This window comes from Ochotona princeps, chromosome 19, assembly GCF_030435755.1.
Source record: "Ochotona princeps isolate mOchPri1 chromosome 19, mOchPri1.hap1, whole genome shotgun sequence".
Taxonomy (NCBI): domain Eukaryota; kingdom Metazoa; phylum Chordata; class Mammalia; order Lagomorpha; family Ochotonidae; genus Ochotona; species Ochotona princeps.
Window position 1 is genome coordinate 31,627,894 of NC_080850.1, and position 17,169 is coordinate 31,645,062.

The following is a 17,169-nucleotide window of genomic DNA, read 5'->3' on the forward strand; positions in this document are numbered from 1 at the left end:
GATCTTTGAGGGGTCTGTAGAGAAACTAGAGGCTCAGACCAAATTCTTATCACCACATTAGAGCTGGCAGGAAAGGACCCTGTTGTGTTTGTGATAGGATCACTGGCCCCTTGGAGTCTTGGAGTAAAGTAACTGGGATCCAATAATTAGTATCAGTGTTAAAAATTGCAACAAGGGGACTTATTCACAGCAAGACTATCTGCTATTGTCAGACTACAGTATCACATCACTTCATTTTTGCTAAAAAGAAAGACGTTCTTTGTACTTTTTATTACATTAAAAGTAAATTGTTTTTAAAAATATTTTCATGGTTTATTTTGGGTAATTCAGATCTCCATGTTTAGTCTGCAACCAGCACCATGGTTCAAGTGGCAGCCTGTCATACATGCAGACCCCTGGGCACATTCCTGACTACTGAGTCAGAAGTGTTGAGGTAGTTCTGGGTCCACACTGAAATTAGGGAATCACGGATTACTTTTTTTTAACGATGAGTAACGAGGTGTCACTCATTATACTTTAGTAGACAGAGACCTTTAAGAGTGAAATCTGTGGGGGCAGTTCTGTCTGTGAGCAGGCTGTTGCTCTCTGTCAGTATCTTCCTTTTCCTGGAACAAGGCTGAGGTTCCAAGAGAGGTTGTTATGTTTTAGCTCTCATTTTCTTTGAAAAGCAGAGAAACAGATCATCCATCTGGTGACTGGCTGCTGGGGCTAGGCCAAGTCAAAGCCAGAGCCAGTAACTTCAGATCTCCTACGTGGTCACAAGAATGACCAAGTGTTTTAATCATCATCTGCTACCTCCTGGGATGTGCATCAGCAGGAAGCTGGATAAAAAGCAGCAGAGTCTACACTCAGGGCTAGAACCAGGCCCTCCAATGTGAGATACAGGCTTTTAGCCCACTGCAGCACAGTGGCTGCACCTGAGAGAGGTCATTGCCACGGGCTACACTGGCCTGACTCTCACTGTTCCCAGTCTCCATGTTTTTCCACATGCACTACAACATCCTTTCTTTCTTTTTTTTTTAAACATTTATTTTCCTTGGAAAGGCAGATTTACAGAGACAAGATAGAGGAAGATCTTCTGTCCTCTGGTTCACTCCTTAAGTAGCCAAACAGTCCAGAGCTGAGCTGATCTGAAGCCAGGAGCCAGGAACTTCCTCTAGGTCTCCCATGCAGGTGCAGGGTCCCATGGCTTTGGGCCGTCCTCAACGGCTTTCCCAGGCCAAAGCAGGGAGCTAGATGGGAAGCACGGCCGCCGGGATTAGAACCAGCGCCTATATAGGATCCCGGCGCATGCAAGGCAAAGACTTTAGCTACTAGGCCACTGTGCCGGGCCCTCAACTTCCTCTCTTGTCTGGCCAGTGGGGCAGGCTGGGAGCTGCTATGCCAACCCCCTGCTAGAATGAGGTGGGAGCAATCATGAGCCAAGCTCTTAGACATTTGCCAAGATTCCTAAGTAGATAAATGGGAGAGGACTGGGAAAGGCCAATTATTGCTGCTGCTGGAAGGCAGAATGTTTCCAGTCTGAACCAGACAGCCTGGATTTGGCACCATGCTGGTGAATTGTTTTAACTTGATCTCGAGCTCCCATCTATACTTTCTTATGGTTGTATTTCACACTTCTTTGTGTTTCTAAGCACCAGATACCAATTGTCCAAAAAAAGTAGACCAGAGTCTCATTGAAATCTTTTGTCTGAGTCTTAGTAGTGTTAGTACTTTCATTTATTTTTTAAAAAATATTTTTATTTACTTGACAGAGTACCAGAAAGAGAGTTATCTTTTTATGATGAAATTCCACTATGGTCTGAGTTTCTGAAATAACATGATTTTGTGGAACTTCTGATTCGTAGGAAAAAAAAAGGGAGAGAGCGTGAGCATCTGTTGGTTTGCTCCCCAGATTTCCCTCAAGACAAGAGGAAAGATTAGACCAGGTCAAAACCAGGAGTCAGGAATTCAGTCCATGTCTCTCCGACATGAGTAGCAGGGATCCAAGTGCTTGAACCATCATCTGCTGCCTCCCAGGGTGTGCATTACAGGGAACTGGATTAGAAGTAAAGACAGAGAGCCCAGCGCAATAGCCTAGAAGGTAATACCTCAACTTTGTATGTGCCAGGATCTCATATGGGTGCCAGTTCATATCCTGACTGCTTCCTTCCCATCCATTTCCCTGCTTGTAGCCTGGGAAAGCAGTCGAGGACAGTCCAAAACCTTGGGATCCTGCACCCGCGTGGGATACCCAGAAGTAGCAGAGAGCTCCTGCTTGCTGGTTCAATCCCCGAATGAAACAGGAGACAGGAGCCAAAGCAATGAGGCAGAAATTCAAGCACTGTCTTCCTCAGTTCTAGTCTCAAGTAAATGGCAGGAACCTAACCACTTGAGCCATCGCGGTTGCCTTCCTAGACACAGAGCAGCAGAAGGCTAGAGTCGGGAACCAGAGCCAGAGATACTTGAGTGTGGGACATGGGCTTCTAACCAGCATCTTAACTGCTAGACCTAATACCCAGTCCCAAAATACTTTCTACCACGCCCTAAAACTGACTGTAACTTGATGCAAGAAATCTAGTTTTCTATAAAACTATAATACCAGTCAATACATTAAACCAGCATTTATCAATCGGTTACTCTGTCAGATTCCATTCCAAGTCCCATACAACATAACTTTTTTTTTAAGCATCCAGCATTTTACTTTTTGCATAAGAAGCGGTATAAGGAGGTGTTCAGGCGCAGCAAGTGAACTGCTCTTGATGACTGACAGTGTCAGAGTGGTTCAAGTCCTGTTACTCCACTTATCCTGCTTTGTGCTAATGCATGCTGGGAGGCAGCAGGTGATGGTTTGAGTACTTAGGTTCTAGCAAGAATTGCCAAGGTAGAGTTCTAGACTCCTATGTCAGCCCTGGCGAATGCAAGGGCTTTGAAGAGCCAACCACACACAGGTTGGAAGATCTTTTTCTCCTTCTGTATCTCTGGTGCTCTACCTTTCAAATAAATAAAACAACATTTTTAAAAATGAGAAGTTAATTATAGTTAAGAATAAACTAGACGTGTGAAAGCTCAATTCATAATATGGATATGCTTATGTAAAATTGCTCATGATGATATTACACTCATTACTTGGCTATATAAATAATGTATGTTTAGGTACAGTAGAACATGATATCCACATCTGCCTTAAGTGATCCCGATTGCTGGGAGGCCTGTATTAAGGATGATTGGCCAAAGATGACAAGCACACCTGAGTCTCTTGCTCCCTGTTTCAGGTCCTTGGGTCATACCATTTCTAGAGAAACCCAAAACCTGCAGGTGCCTTACTTTGTGGATAAGAACTTTGACAAGGCCTACAGAGGAGCTTCTCTGCGAGACCTGGAGAAGACAATAGAGAAAGATTACATCGATTACATCCAGACAAACTGCTGGAAGGAGAAACAACAAAGTAAGATGCTGGCGAAGGGCCTTTGCTGGCAGCTGGGAGTCCCAGTCTGAGGGGTCACCAGCTTCCTGACCCCATTCTGGTTTCAATTTATGTTAACACAAAAAGAAGACAGGGGCCCGTTCAAATACCACAGACAAGGTGGGGGGAGGGAAACTCTTGACAGGAGACAGGTGGCCAGGCCACGGGAATCTTAGGAAGTCTGACAGCTCTCATTACCTGTCTGTGTCTCTCTTTGGGAATCTGCCTCTCTGCCTACCTGCTCCCCTCTGCTCTCTTACCCTATACCAGTCTTTTATGGCTTTCTCAAATCACTTCATATAACCCTTTTTGCCATGGCATATTATGGTTGCCACCCTCCTTTTTGCTCTCCTGGATTCTCCAGTCCCATCAGTTACTGTCCCCTTTCAACACCGACTTCTTGAAATTCTCAGAACTACCTGGTCTGGAGCACACTTTCCAAGTTCCACATTGCCCAGAGGAAAATCTAGTTGAGCTAGCCTGTTTCTTCATTCAGACCAAAGGTTTAGAGACTGCTAGTGTTGAGTCAGATGATCTCATCCTCACCTCCAGTTGACTATGGCCACACACAACCAAAATGACCCCAGGGTCTGCCCCCTCACTCTGGGTGTGAGCAGGCCTTCCACTCCGCTCCCTCTGTGGAGACAGGGGGATGACAGTATTTATCACTTGGCTTACAGCTCTGGTTGTCACCAGGGAGTGCTGGCAGGAGGGGCAGCCTTGGCTCTTAGCCAGCAGCTTCACTTTTTATCTCTCTTGAATTATGCACACACACCCACACACAGAAACACAAGTAATAACTATATCTTGTAAAACACTGATTTGTCAAACTTTTCAGAAAACATAAGCTCTAATTCATCTTTTAAAACCTACTACTGGGTATCACTTAACATCCCACAACAGCTGATAAAATTAGCTCTGTGGTCACAGTGCTGCTAAGCCCTCCCTGACCCTTCGTGTACTCCCACCCCCACCCCCAAGTTAATCTCCTGCCCCTGTACCCTTAAAGCACTTTGTTCACTTTGCAAATATAGTTCTGAGCCCACAGTAGCAGTGGTAGGTGCGTCAGTCTCCCCTGGGAGACTGCGATCTCTCTGAGGACAAGACCATGGTTTGCTAACTTAGTGTCCCAGGCCCTTGGCACAGTCCTTGCTTCAGAACAGGTGCTGCACAGATATCTTTGGAGAAGAGAGGATTCTCAGATCAGGAAAACAATGAAAGGCTGAGGGCCGTGAATGACACAGCAGGTCTGCTGCTCTAACCCCAAGCAGCAGAGACCGCGTCCCTGCCTTATTCCTATAGCACAGGAATCCCAGGGTGTATTAGGGTTTGATGGGCTATGACTCTGAGATAGAAGAAGAAATTAAACAGGAAGAGATTTTTTTTTTTCTTTTAAATTTAAAAAAAAAGGAAAGAAATAAAGAAAGGGGGAGATCAGGTCGTACCCTATCCCTTTGTTAAACTAAGTTTCATGAGGTTTAAAAATCAGGAGAGAATTCAGCACAAGTTAAAGGCCTTACACTAAAAGGACAGGGATACATGGCTCCAAACAGGGGAGTACTACCAGGTTTGTTCCAGGGCTCACTCAAAGTTCTGAGCCCTGGGAGGGTTTGGGCTTTGCTGCTTCTGTAAGAACTGGATGAAAATCTGCATTTCACATTCTTCAAACACATTCCCCATGGCGCCACAGCCCACATCCTCCTCTGTGGCGTAAAAGGCTAGAACTTTTTTTAAAAAAGGAGCTCATGGTGAGACCTGCACCAAAGGTGGCTTCTAAGCTTGAGTTTCCATCCCAGGAGGCCTGGTTTCCCAGCTAGCATTCCAGCTACAAATCAAAATCCAGTAAAAAGGAAAAAAAAAAAATCCAGTGAGTCAGCATGATTTTGCTAACGCACAACTTCCAAACAGGGGTTATCTGCACACACCCCTTACAACGTCTATTTCTGGCATCTCAGGACAGTGGCCATGTGGAGTCTTCACACAGCCCAAATGCCATTTGAGAACAAGCAGCATCTGCCCTCCAAATCCAGCAGCAAGTGCAGCCAACAAGGTTAAATTTAGCACTTGAAAGTTGTAAAAATAAACCAGTTGAGAACAAAGTTCACTCTTGGCAAAATACCAAATGGAAATTGTTGGTATCAAAGTTAGCCATTGTCTCTTAAGATCTTTTATTTCTTTGCTCTTAAAATGATTAATCGGAGTGAATTTTTCTGTGTAACAACTCACTGAGAACACTAATCACCCTGTTTGCCTCTTTATAGCTGCATCTGAATAGTAAACCTGATGCCAGGAAAGAGGCCAGGCCACACTGGGTATGGCCGGACAAAAATCATAGGCAGCAGCTGCCTCCCGGCCCAGTAAAGCTGAGCCCCTGGCCCTCCCTATCCTCCCTGCCCTCCCAGCACTTATCTGCATGCCCTTCAGCGGTGAGGTGTAGCCGAGGGGGTAGCAGCTGCAGCTTTGGCTTCAATGTAGGGATGGAGACAGGATGCGTGTGCCACTGAGCACAGTGTCTGGCACGGTCAACACTGACTCCTGATGCAGGCCAGGCTTTGCTTGGCTTTGCACTGAGGAACATGTGCAGCACCATGTCCTGCAGCTGGGTCATGAGGGGAGCTGGGATGTGTTGGGATCTTCCAGCTGTCAAGATTCCAATCTGGGATTCTGGGGAGAGGCTCTGGAACCTATTTCTTTTGGCAACCGTAGTTTACCTACAGGGCTCATTGTCCTGCCATTTGTTACACTGGCTTTCAGGGCAAGGGGAACATTTTGCCAAAAAGAAAAGGTGTCCTCTTGGCCCTGCCCTCCCACCAAAGATTTTTTTAGTTACTTAGTAATTATTGACTATTAACAGGATTTGTCTTTGAGTTGCCCCTTAAAGAAGTTGTTCCCATGACAGGCCAGTTTGGAGTGAAGCCTCTCTAAGGTGGAGGTGGCAGTGTGGACATGGGGTCTGAAGTACTGACCTTGCGCAGAGTCCTTGCTCAGATCAGAGGTCCCTGGCTTGGCTTCAACTAGCCTTAGGGACAACAGTGTGCCATTCTGGGAGATGCCTTCCTGCTTGGGCAGCTGATTCTTTTCCAGCTGCCTGGTGCTTGGTTTGCCATGGAGAAACAGGGAGCATCACCAATCCTCATTTTTTGGAAGACGGTTTCAGGAACTGAGGCAGTTAGAACTGGTTGGTGAGCAGAAAAACTACCAAAATCACTTTGAGGAAGCGCAAAGCCACAGACTCTGTCCTGTCTATGGGTGCACCTGTGACCTCAGAGGACTGAAGTGTAGAGGGGTCTCACGGAGGCCTCTTAATGAGTTGTCCACATGCTGATGAAGCTGGGGAAGTAGGGTTAGTGTCCAGCCCTGAGCAGGACGTGGGAGCAGAGAGGTATCATATGGGAACATTGTGGAGCCCTATGACCTGCAAGGGTGGCTGTGCCAAGGCAAGTTCTCACAGGCAGGCACTGCAGGTTCCTTGCTGGGTGTGCAAGGCATTGTTCTGGAGCTGGGGAGGCCTGCTGCTTGCCAAGCAACCACTGGGCAAGTGCCCAGCCTTTGTAGCCCATTGTAGAGGAAGAGTTGCCATGCACAACCCCTGCTGCTGAAGGCCCACACTTGCACTGCACTCTGGGCCTTGCTGGGTGTAAACACAGAAACATTGTGATCAGAAAGGCCAGACAATATTCTGTGTTGACAAAGCAATGACTATTGTTCCTCCAGGCTAACTATTAATTCCTGCTCCCAGGCAGTTTGCTGACTTATACAACAGGTGCCTCTTCTTCCACCAGGAAAAGCGAAATCTGTCAGCAAGGTGATTAGGAATAAATAGGCGTATTTCTTTTCTTTCTTTTTTTTTTTCATTTTTCTTTGATAGGCATATTTCAAAATTATGAACATAGCATGCGCACGGGGCCGCTGCTATACACACAGCATAGCTCTGTGCTGGCCAGGACCTTGGGAAGTCCCCAAGCCATCGAGCAGCCATCCTGCTGACTGGCAGTGTTCTTCTGCAGGTGCTTTTAGACGTTCCTTCCAGAGAGTGGTTCTGAAACCTTACAAAATGGTGGAAAATAGAGGCAGCGAAAACATCACTGAGTCAGGAAATGCAGCTGAGGTGACAGAGTATGCTAGTTAAAAAGAGAATCACCTTTTCTACCGTGAAGAAAAAATGAAATTAATTTAGTAAAGGAGATAAAGGTCATCAGATCCAACTCATTTCACTTGTGAAAGAGCCCTGCTGCCTCTGGCCTTTGAGCTGGGGACCCCTCAGGCACTGGGGAAAGGAAGGAAGCCACCAGCACCCCAGCCCTGAGTGGAAGCCCAGCCACCGCGCTGGGCCGAGTGCCCCTAAGCCTGGACGAGCTGTGAGCCAGCAACACAGGGGACAGATGAAGCAGCTGTCTTTGTTCAGGTGACAGGAAGGGGTGACTGGCCTCCATTCCTCACCCCACTGCTGTCTGGAGACTGTTAGGAGGAAGGCTGTGAAACCGTCTCTGCTTACTGCACACATGCAGCTTTCCTAAGTCAGCTGCCAAATGCTTGATTAATAAGAAGTCAGTCCAGTGTGTCGATAATAGAGCATGGGTACTGGCGACAGCAGGATCACAGGTGGCCCTTAATCCTCAGCCCTGGCACAGCGCCCTATACATGTTTCTTGAATAAATGCGTAAATGTTTCTTACATTTAATTGAAAGAAAAAGCACTAAAGAAAGTAAAAGGAACTTTGATTCCAGAAATATTGGGATGCAACAAAGGAACTCAACTCTCCTGGTAAATTGGTTCCCCCTTTTATCTTTCAGAGTCGGAGCTGACAAACTTGGCAGGATTATATAGAGATGAACGTCTGAAACAAAAAGCAGAGTCACTGAAACTTGAAAACTGTGAAAAACTTTCCAAACTTATCGGCCTGCGCAGAGGGGGCTGAGACCACCATGTGCTTAGGCAGGGTTGGGGTTTTGTTACTTGTTACTATTTATGTTCCTAATACCATTTTATAATATAAAATTAGGAAACAGTGAACAGTTTACCCTTAGCTCACTTTCTTTGTTGGGCAGGGTTGCAGGAACTTCAGCCTGGAGCCAGATTTGTTACCACAGCCCTTCCTGGCATTGGTTTTGGGCACTGGGAGCCATTTGTCCAAGTGAAGCCCATAGCAAAGCACTAAATTCAGTCCCTGCTCTGTGGTCCTCCCAGAGCAGAGCCATCCGGTCTCCCTTCCTTAGTAAGGACTCAGTGCCCAGCTTTCCTAGGCTTGGCCTAAGCAGCCTCCTAGTAGTAGTCACCAACACTGTCTCCCGGGCATTGTACCCATCCTTTCATCATTCTCTCCCCCCAAATCCAGCCTTCAGGGGGGTCCCTACTCAACCCTCTGTTTTCTGAGGAACATGGAGAAGCTTAAGCTGTTGCAGTCAACAGTTTCTCCTGTCCCAACATCTACTCACTTAGCAGCACTAGCAAACTACAGATGTGAGGTTCTTTTACATCCTTACTCTCTCTCCTATAGAAAGTTCAGAAAAAAAGAACAATTGAGCCGTGAATGGCAGGGGACAGTGCAGCCAGAAGCAGGGCTGTGGGTGACAGTGAAAGGCAAGAGCATCTTCTTCAGTGCAGCTTCCCAGGTCATCATGGAACCCACAGAACGTTCTGTCCAGGCTTCCCCTTGGTCTCATCATGTGCTGTCATCACACTTGCGCTGGATCCCTACAGCCCCACAGAGCTAACTGTGGTAGCACTGAAGGAGGTGGCACCAACCAGCCAGACTGTTGGCTGAGGTAGAGAATGGTAAATACCCAGAGGTGTCCATGGCTGTGAGGGTCCAGCATTAGCCCCAGTTGTCATTTTGTGCTCTGTTAACAGGAGTTGCTGTTCATTTATTTGGTGTTTATTGAGTGCCTAATTCAAAACAAGGATTTTCATGTGTATTTTTTTAAGTCTCCTCACAGCTCTGTGAAGTTGATGCATTTTCTCTGTTTTCAGTGATGAGAACACAGCCCATGGGGCGTGCAAGCTCATCCTCATTTCTCAGGTGATTTCAGCAGACTGGCAGAGCAGAGATGCCTCTGTCCACTCTCCAGCTTGGCATCCTTCCTGGGACAGCCCTGTGTCCTGTAAGGAAAGGTCCCTACAGGTCTTGAGGAAGCAGCACTCTGTACACAGAAGCAGTGCTCCCTCAGAGATGGGCAGCTCCTGCTGCTGCCCAGCAACAGCGCCCTGGCCGGTGGGCTGTGCAGCTCCGGGCCTAGAAGAGATAATGACCTGTTCTGTTGGAGAAAGAGTATACATGAAAATTGATTTCCAGAGTAGGTTCTGACAGAAGTATCGAGCATATCGAGCATACCATTGCACATGTGGAGCTTGCCTGGTACTTGGGGGTTTGGAGGTACAGAGTAGGGGCGTTAGTGGCTGGGAGGGGAGTAGTTCCAGGAAAAGCCAAAGTCAGCTGTCCAATGAGGTCTAACCACCTGGCTTGGCAGGGCCCCCTGCTGCCCTCTGAGTGACAGGGAATTTGCACTTTAAGACATGCCCATGAGTCACACAGGCTCATGGCAAGCTATTTCAAATCCACAATGAATTTAAAGCTCTCCTCTCCCCAGCTACAACCTCTGCTACCGAATGGGCTGTCTTCACCCTGGACAGTTTGGGAGGGCCTACTTTAGACACCCACAGATGGTCATGTAGTAACACTATATGTGTGATGACACTAAAAAGAGGTGATGCTAGTTCCATTAAATGTCACCTATGTTGTCTGTTTTATGACACCAGTGCTACTGTTATCTATTACCATCTGTATTAGTAAAACATACTCAAGGGAACTGTATTTGCTGTTGGTTAAAGGACAGTCTAATCTATTTGGTACTTTCCAGAACATTGTTTATCAACTTCCTTGACAATGTTTTAGATGGATTGTCTCCATGGTGGTAAAATCCACTTTGCTCCCAACCTACACCCTGGGACAGTTTCCTGCCAGTAGATAAACTCTGGGGAGGACTTTTTCTTGCTGTTTGAACTTGGCAATAGCTCTAGACTGTTGCTTTGAGCAGGATTGTAGATTGGAGTTCTGTGATGGAACCAGACTAACAGGGCTTGCGGCCCAAGAGGAACCTGTAGCCTTCATGCCCATACAGGTGTTCTGTGTACCACCTGAGCACCTGGAAGGAGGGCTAGATGGAGTCCTCCCATTGCAGAGAACTCTGCAGGGTGGAGGAACCGTGTCCCCAGGTGGGCAACTTTGCAACTCCTCTACTGAAGCCGGGAGACGTCCAGGACTTCTTGATCAGTTCCAACCTCACGGTGTGGCAGAAGTGACCAGTAAGGGAATGTCACTGCCCTGCTTCCTACTGGAGATTTAAGAATGATGGCAAACATCGTATGCACTGGATGACAGGATGCAGCAGCCTTGCCATGTTGTGTGCTGCTTTCATCTTCCTCTTCACACTCAGAAATGGTTCTGTGAGGAGGTGCTGCTGGGATTCAGCAGCTTTCTGCCATACCTGGCTGCATGTGCCAGCTCCTTGTCTGCATGCACTTCTCACAGGAGACAGCACTTCCTTTGTATTCATTTTGGACTCACTTAAGGTGTGAGCTTAAGGTCCTGATATATTTATGTTTGGAAAGGGCCAAGTCATGGCACATCTTTTTTTTTTTTTTTTTTTTTTGAGCCTGCTGATTCCTGTGCAGTGACCACTAAGGAACTGTACACCCACATGCCAAGTGTGGGTCTCATCATTTGCATCACATTCAGTGTTAGAAATTATAGATGTGAATATTGTGTCACCAGAGTCAGGGATGACACTGATGATGGCATAAAAATCCTGAAAAATCTTGTTCCCTGAACCCACTGTATCTGATTGAGTTTGTTTTAACAAAGAAAAAGCATTAAATGATTTTATTTAAAAAAAAAACAAACAGATTTTCTCTTTCCCTTTGTTCTTTCACCTTTGGGTGTGGTTTCCTTGGGCACTACACTTGTACTTGAATCTCTTGGAATCATATCATTCTAGCAAAACTATTGAACTCAACTGTGCTCTCCCATCATCCATTGTGGAGTTATTTGTGTTTAGAATAATTTGTTTTTGTGGATAGCAAAAGTGGTGCTGTCAGTTCCATAATTTCCATCAGGTAACCACAGCTGCACACATCACATCACAGCCCATCTATGGATCCAGCCTGCCCTTAGCATCAGAAAAGCAGGTGTTATCCCACTTCCTCACTGGCTTTGTTCCCAGTGGCCTATACTTAGGAAACTCATGACTTTAAAATATAATGCATGGGTCGGGATATCTTTCATTTTTTTTTTTTTAAAAAGTAGTATGAGATTGCATTTACCAAGTATTGATAATTTGAGATGTGCAGGTAGATCGAGTTTTTAGGAAAGAGGCCATAGAACAGATGAGACCCAGCCCCAAGACTAGTGGAACAGACAGCTAGTAGGGAAGCCAGGCTTCAGACAGTGCCCTCAGTGGAATGAATGTCACAGGTGAGACCAGGGCACCATGGGAGTCTGGTAAGGGATCAAACTAAGAGGTGTCAGTGAAAGCAATTCTGAAAGAGTCTAGAAATACCATCACTCTTCCTAAGGAAACGACTGGTGTTTTTTATTTTGATTGTTATTGTTTTTTAAGGGAGGAACATATAAGCAACACTCTTGTAGCATCCCCATTTCCATGAACAGCACTATCACCTGTCCAAGTGCACAGTCAAACCCAGGAGACTGAAATTTGTGTCCCCTCATGGACCACACCTACTATTCATACCCTTGTACAGACCCCTTTCCAATGAAGGAATGTGGCCAAACTAGCAGCTTCTGTGTTTGCACTTGAGGGAGAGCCAGCTGTGGTGTAAGTCCAAGTCACCCTGAGAGCACCATGCTAACTGCATGCAGCAGTCAGTAGTAGTAGTAGAAGCCACACAACAGGGCATATCTATCATATTATTTATTTGAATGATGACCTAAGTTGGGTTTACTTGAGTGTTTCTTTGATTCTTGTCTGATTCCCCCAGTCTGGTTTTATTTGACATGAGGGAGTCACATACCATCTATCATAAGATTTCCTCTAGAAACTCAGCAAAACAATGGGACCAGTGCAATGCACTGAGCTCAATGAGTTCTTGCTAAGCTCAGCCGCATGTGCAGCTTACTGTTGTCCCTGCAGTCTTAAATTCTTTGCCACACTGTAAGAAATAGCACCTAATGTACCACTACTAGAGTCCTTGATCTGCTGGCTATCAGGTCTGAGGGCTACCTTGATCTATCTTGGGTGGAACCTGTAGGATGCCACATTGTTGCAGTTCACTGAGCCAGAAATGGGTTCACTCCCAGCTCAGTGCATGCACAGTACTGTCCACAGCCCTTGCCTCCTTAAACAAAATGAGGCCTAATTTAGCTCTAGGGGGCGGACTGAGTTGTGAAATCCACCCTCTGCTGTTCTGTCTCTGCTCCTAGTCAAATCAAACAGACCAGCAGGATGGACAGTTTTTTGTCTGGGTTCACCTCCTGAGCTCCTGGTAGAAGTCCCTTCCCACCTGGTTACTGGTGGAGTTCTGGCTGCTGGTGAAGTTCAGATCACCATTTGCTGAATGCTGTTGGGTTATCAGTCACTGCGACACCACACCATTTTTTTGTGTTTGTTTTTTTTTTTTTTTTTTGCTGCTTTCCTGTGTCTGTCAGTCTCCAGGTACCCCTCTGTTCTCTCCTATTTCCTGGAATGTGCCCTCTCTGCTTCACACTGGCTAATATTTCTCCATCTGTTTAAACATGTCCTTACCTATTCCACCATCTTGATTCTCTAGAAACTTAGCAGAAACAATGTTACTCCCCTTTAAGGTAGAGAGGTCTATGGCCTTTCCCCTTGTACCTGGACACTGACCTCTTGGCCAAAGAATACAGCGCAAGTGACAGCCAGGCCTGCCATCCAACCACAGTGTTATTTCTCACATTTTTTGTCCCTCTGGATGTTTTCTCTTTAACCCAACCACCATACTGTGAGAAAACCTACGCATCCCATGAAGAACGAGCATGATTGCACTGAGCTCCTGCTGACAGTACCCATGTACCAGTCATGTCCATGAGCCATCTTGGAAGTAGAATTTTTTTTCCCCAGAGAGATTTCTGATAAGAGCAATTTGTGTGGTTAAGAAACGTTTTTCTTGAACTTTTTTAAAAACAGATTTATAAATCAGATGTATAGCGAGGAGAGACAGAGAGAAAGATCTTCCGTCCGCTGATTTACTTCCTAAGTGGCCACAACAGCCAGAGCACAGCTGATCCGAAGCCAGGAGCAGCAGCTTCTTCCAGGTCTCCCACACGGGTGCAGGGTCCCAAGGCTTTGGGCCGTCCTCTACTACACTCCCAGGTCACAGGCAGGGAGCTGGATGGGAAGTGAAGCAGCCAGGACAGGAGCTGGTACCCAAATGGTACCAGTTGCAAAACAAGGACTTTAGCCACTAGGCTGCCATGCCAGGCCCAGGAAATGGAATTTCTAACCCCCAGTTGAACCCTCCCTATGGATACTACCTGGAGTTGAGGATAGAGATATCACCACTGAGCTCTGCTCCAATTGCAGATTCATGTTGCACGGTGGATTAAGCTGCCAGTTATAAGGCCAGTATCCCATATGACTGCCAATTTGTGGTGCCCCAACTTCTGACCTAGTTCTCTGCCAATGCACCGAGGAAAGCAGCTGATGATAACTCAAGTACTTGGACCCCAGTTACCCATGTGGGAGACCTGGACAAAGCTCCAGGCTCTGGTTTTGGCCTGGTCCCTAGCCCCAGCCACTGCAGTCATTAGGGTGGTGAATCAGCAAATGGAAGAGTCTCTCTCTCTCTTTCTGTACCATTGCCTTTTAAATAAAATAAATCTGAAAAAAAAAAGAGGCCTGTGGGATGTGTCACACAGCAGTACATAACAGATACACAGCTGTGCACCTGTGCAAAAAGACAATCTCCCTGGGAAGAATCACAGAACACGCTGTGACGTCATGTCCTCCTGAGGCTTACGGAGGAGTCCTGGATGGCCAGGAACCCACAATGCTTGTGGGCATGTGGAATAGGAGTCTGAGTGGACCCCACCAAGGTGACCTCCCTGCTGTGGATGCTGGCAGCAGCAGCACATCTGGGTCCAGGGTTCTGTCTGGCTTGTAACCACCCTCTCCCCCAGGAGCTAGCATGAAGGAACACCTAATCCTACTGGTGGTAGTGAATAGCCAATAGAAAGTAATGGCCATCAGCACCTCCCCAGGGAGGACAAGAGCTCCAGAGGGGGAGAGGGTGCGACTCAGGGATCACTGCCCCTGAGGAATGTGGGGCTTTGTCTAGGCCAATGTCACAGCTGCGCACATAGGTGACCAGAGAGCTGAGGCACGCCACCTACAGAGTACCCTCTAGGCCTGTAACTGGCCACAGTATATGAACAAAAGCAGATTATTGAGCCTGAGGCTGACTGAAGGGTCTGTCCAAGCAGCTGAGTAACACCTGCTTGGAAATTCCAGAAACTGGCCATGAGAAAGTCAGCTTTAGTTGCCAAGTGTTCTGGCCCTCTGCAGCCAGCATGCCCGGAGCTCTAGGATTACTGCAACAGAATGCAAAGGGGAACGAATTGCCTGCCGAGCACACTTTGAGCATGGGCTGCATGCAGCGTGGCCTTCATCCCAAGGGAGGAAGCCCTGGGGTCCCTTGACATGGCACTTCTCTGTTTCCTGACCCCAAACAATGTCCTGTGGCCACTTGGTTGTGCAGAACATCTCACGGTTGGCTCCCTTTGAGGAAGCCAGGCCATCTAGCCTGTTCCCAAAGGAACTGCACCCACACCAGTACCATTTGCAGAACCGCAAGCACCTTTGGAGCCCAAACCCCTCCCCCTTCCTTTTTTCTTTTCCTTCCTTCCTTTCTTCCTTCCTTCCTTCCAGTATCCAGAAGAAACATGAATACACCTACTTTTACATATATATCTATCCCATCTATGCAAATATGGTGACATATTAGTTAATTACTGATAGTGGGAATGGGTGCTTTATTTTTTGTTATGTTCGGTCTTACTTTTCTCCAAGCTGACTCTAGCAGTCACACACGTGAGAAAGTATGATGTATGTGTGTCATGCACCACTCCCTGTCCCTAGCACTGTATTACACTTACATTAATTCATTTATTCCTCACAAGAAGCCTACAAAATAGAAACTGTTATTCACATCTTGCTATCTGTGAGAACACTGAGGCACAGGAAGCTTCAGAGACCTGTCCAAGACTGCACAGCCATGAAGGAACAGAGTCAGAAATCGAATCCTGGCTGTTCCTGTCCAAGGCCTTTACCTGCTACAAAATCATGAAGGTGAGCAAACAAGCAGCTGGATGAGGAGGCAGAGCACAGAGGGTCTTAGGGTGGGAGGTTGAGCTCATTTGAGGGCTGAAGGGAAGCAATACAGGGGAAGGGCAGGGCAAGCAGGAGTGAGCCTGGGGCTACTTAATAGGGGCTGATGCTGTCAGGACCACATGTCCTGAGAGTCGCCCTGCACCAGAAGAGGAGCAGCATCCCCGGCTCAATTCTAGAGAAGTGGAGGAAAAGAATCAGTGTATAGATTCAGAAGAGGATGAGTTTGCTTCTCAGGAAAATAGAAAGTGAAGTCACCTGCAGGAAGAGACAAGCAAGCAGTCAAACCAGGGAGGAGCTGAGGTGGCCTGCTGTTCTTAGAGCTGCCCAAGCAGGCAGGAGGTGAGGTAAGAACTGTAGGCTGCCAGCCGGGGATTCTGTCCCTGCTCCTACTCCCAGTCCTACCAAAGCCACGTCCTGGATCCTCAGCTGTGGGTGAGCTCAGAGGGCCCAGGCAGTGACCTTGGAACACAGAGTCCATTAGAGCAGGCCACTGCAGTCACTGCTGTCCTTGGAAACCAATCATTCCTGCAGCTGCCGCTGCTGCCACCACAATGAATTCTCCATCCCCGCTGCTGTGTGTCACCAGCTCCCGATGCAACGGTCAAGTCAGATACGACTGATTAACCATGTGCCCCCACCCCAAAAAAAAAAAAAAAAAAACCATGTGCCCCGAGCCAGGTCATGGAAGGCTGAGCTTCCAGAAGATGGAAGAGCTTTCTGTCTCTCCTCTCTATAAATCTGCTTTTCCAATAAAAATAAGTAAATCTTTAAAAACAAAACAAACAGGGCCAAGCCCGATAAAGCAATGGTTAAAGTCTTTGCCTTGAACATGCCAGAATCCCATATGGGCGCCGGTTCTAATCCCGGTTGCTCCGCTTCCCATCCAGCTCCCTGCCTGTGGCCTGGAAAAGCAGTTGAGGGCAGCCCAAAGCCTTGGGACCTTACACCTGCATGGGAGACCCAGAAGAAGCTCCTGGCTCCTGGTTTCGGATTGGCTCAGCTCCAGCCATTGCGGTCACTTGGGGAGTGAATCATGGGATGGAACATCTTCCTCTATGTCTCTCCTCCTGTCTGTATATCTGCCTTTCCAATAAAAATAAATAAATCTTAAAAAAAAAAAAAAAAAACAGAAAAACAAAAGGCTGAGCATGGGATGCTTTTGAGGCACACTGGGATGGCCATTGTTTTGGCCATGCTCTGGTGGGTTCTTTGCCACAGGTCGGTATAGGACATAAAGAGCCAGGAAACAATGCCCAATGCCCAGGATACTGAATATTTTAACAAAGTGTTCTGTCAGGGCGAAGCACTCCAGCACCATGTCTGGATATTAAGGCTATGCCTTTTGTCTGTTATGCTTTTTCA

At 47.0% G+C, this 17,169-nt stretch overlaps 2 protein-coding genes and 1 non-coding gene across 8 annotated transcripts in view; all 3 read left to right on the forward strand.

The window, feature by feature from the left end:
• Nucleotides 1–8,465, forward strand: part of DNAJC18 (DnaJ heat shock protein family (Hsp40) member C18) — a 24,843-nt gene extending 16,378 nt beyond the window's left edge. For all 6 annotated transcript variants that reach the window (XM_004586469.3, XM_058677801.1, XM_058677800.1 and 3 more), the window contains 2 exons: nt 3,255–3,427; nt 8,239–8,465. In XM_004586469.3, coding sequence (XP_004586526.1) covers nt 3,255–3,427; nt 8,239–8,363 — 298 coding nt within the window. In that variant the 3' untranslated portion in view covers nt 8,364–8,465. The remainder of the gene's footprint in view (nt 1–3,254; nt 3,428–8,238) is intronic.
• LOC101519929 (stimulator of interferon genes protein) overlaps nt 1–17,169 on the forward strand; it is a 118,730-nt gene that overhangs the window by 56,005 nt on the left and 45,556 nt on the right. The window lies entirely within an intron of this gene.
• LOC118760127 (small nucleolar RNA SNORD18) lies at nt 1,776–1,844 on the forward strand. The gene has a single exon (XR_004996596.1). It is a non-coding gene; the product is annotated as a small nucleolar RNA SNORD18 (small nucleolar RNA).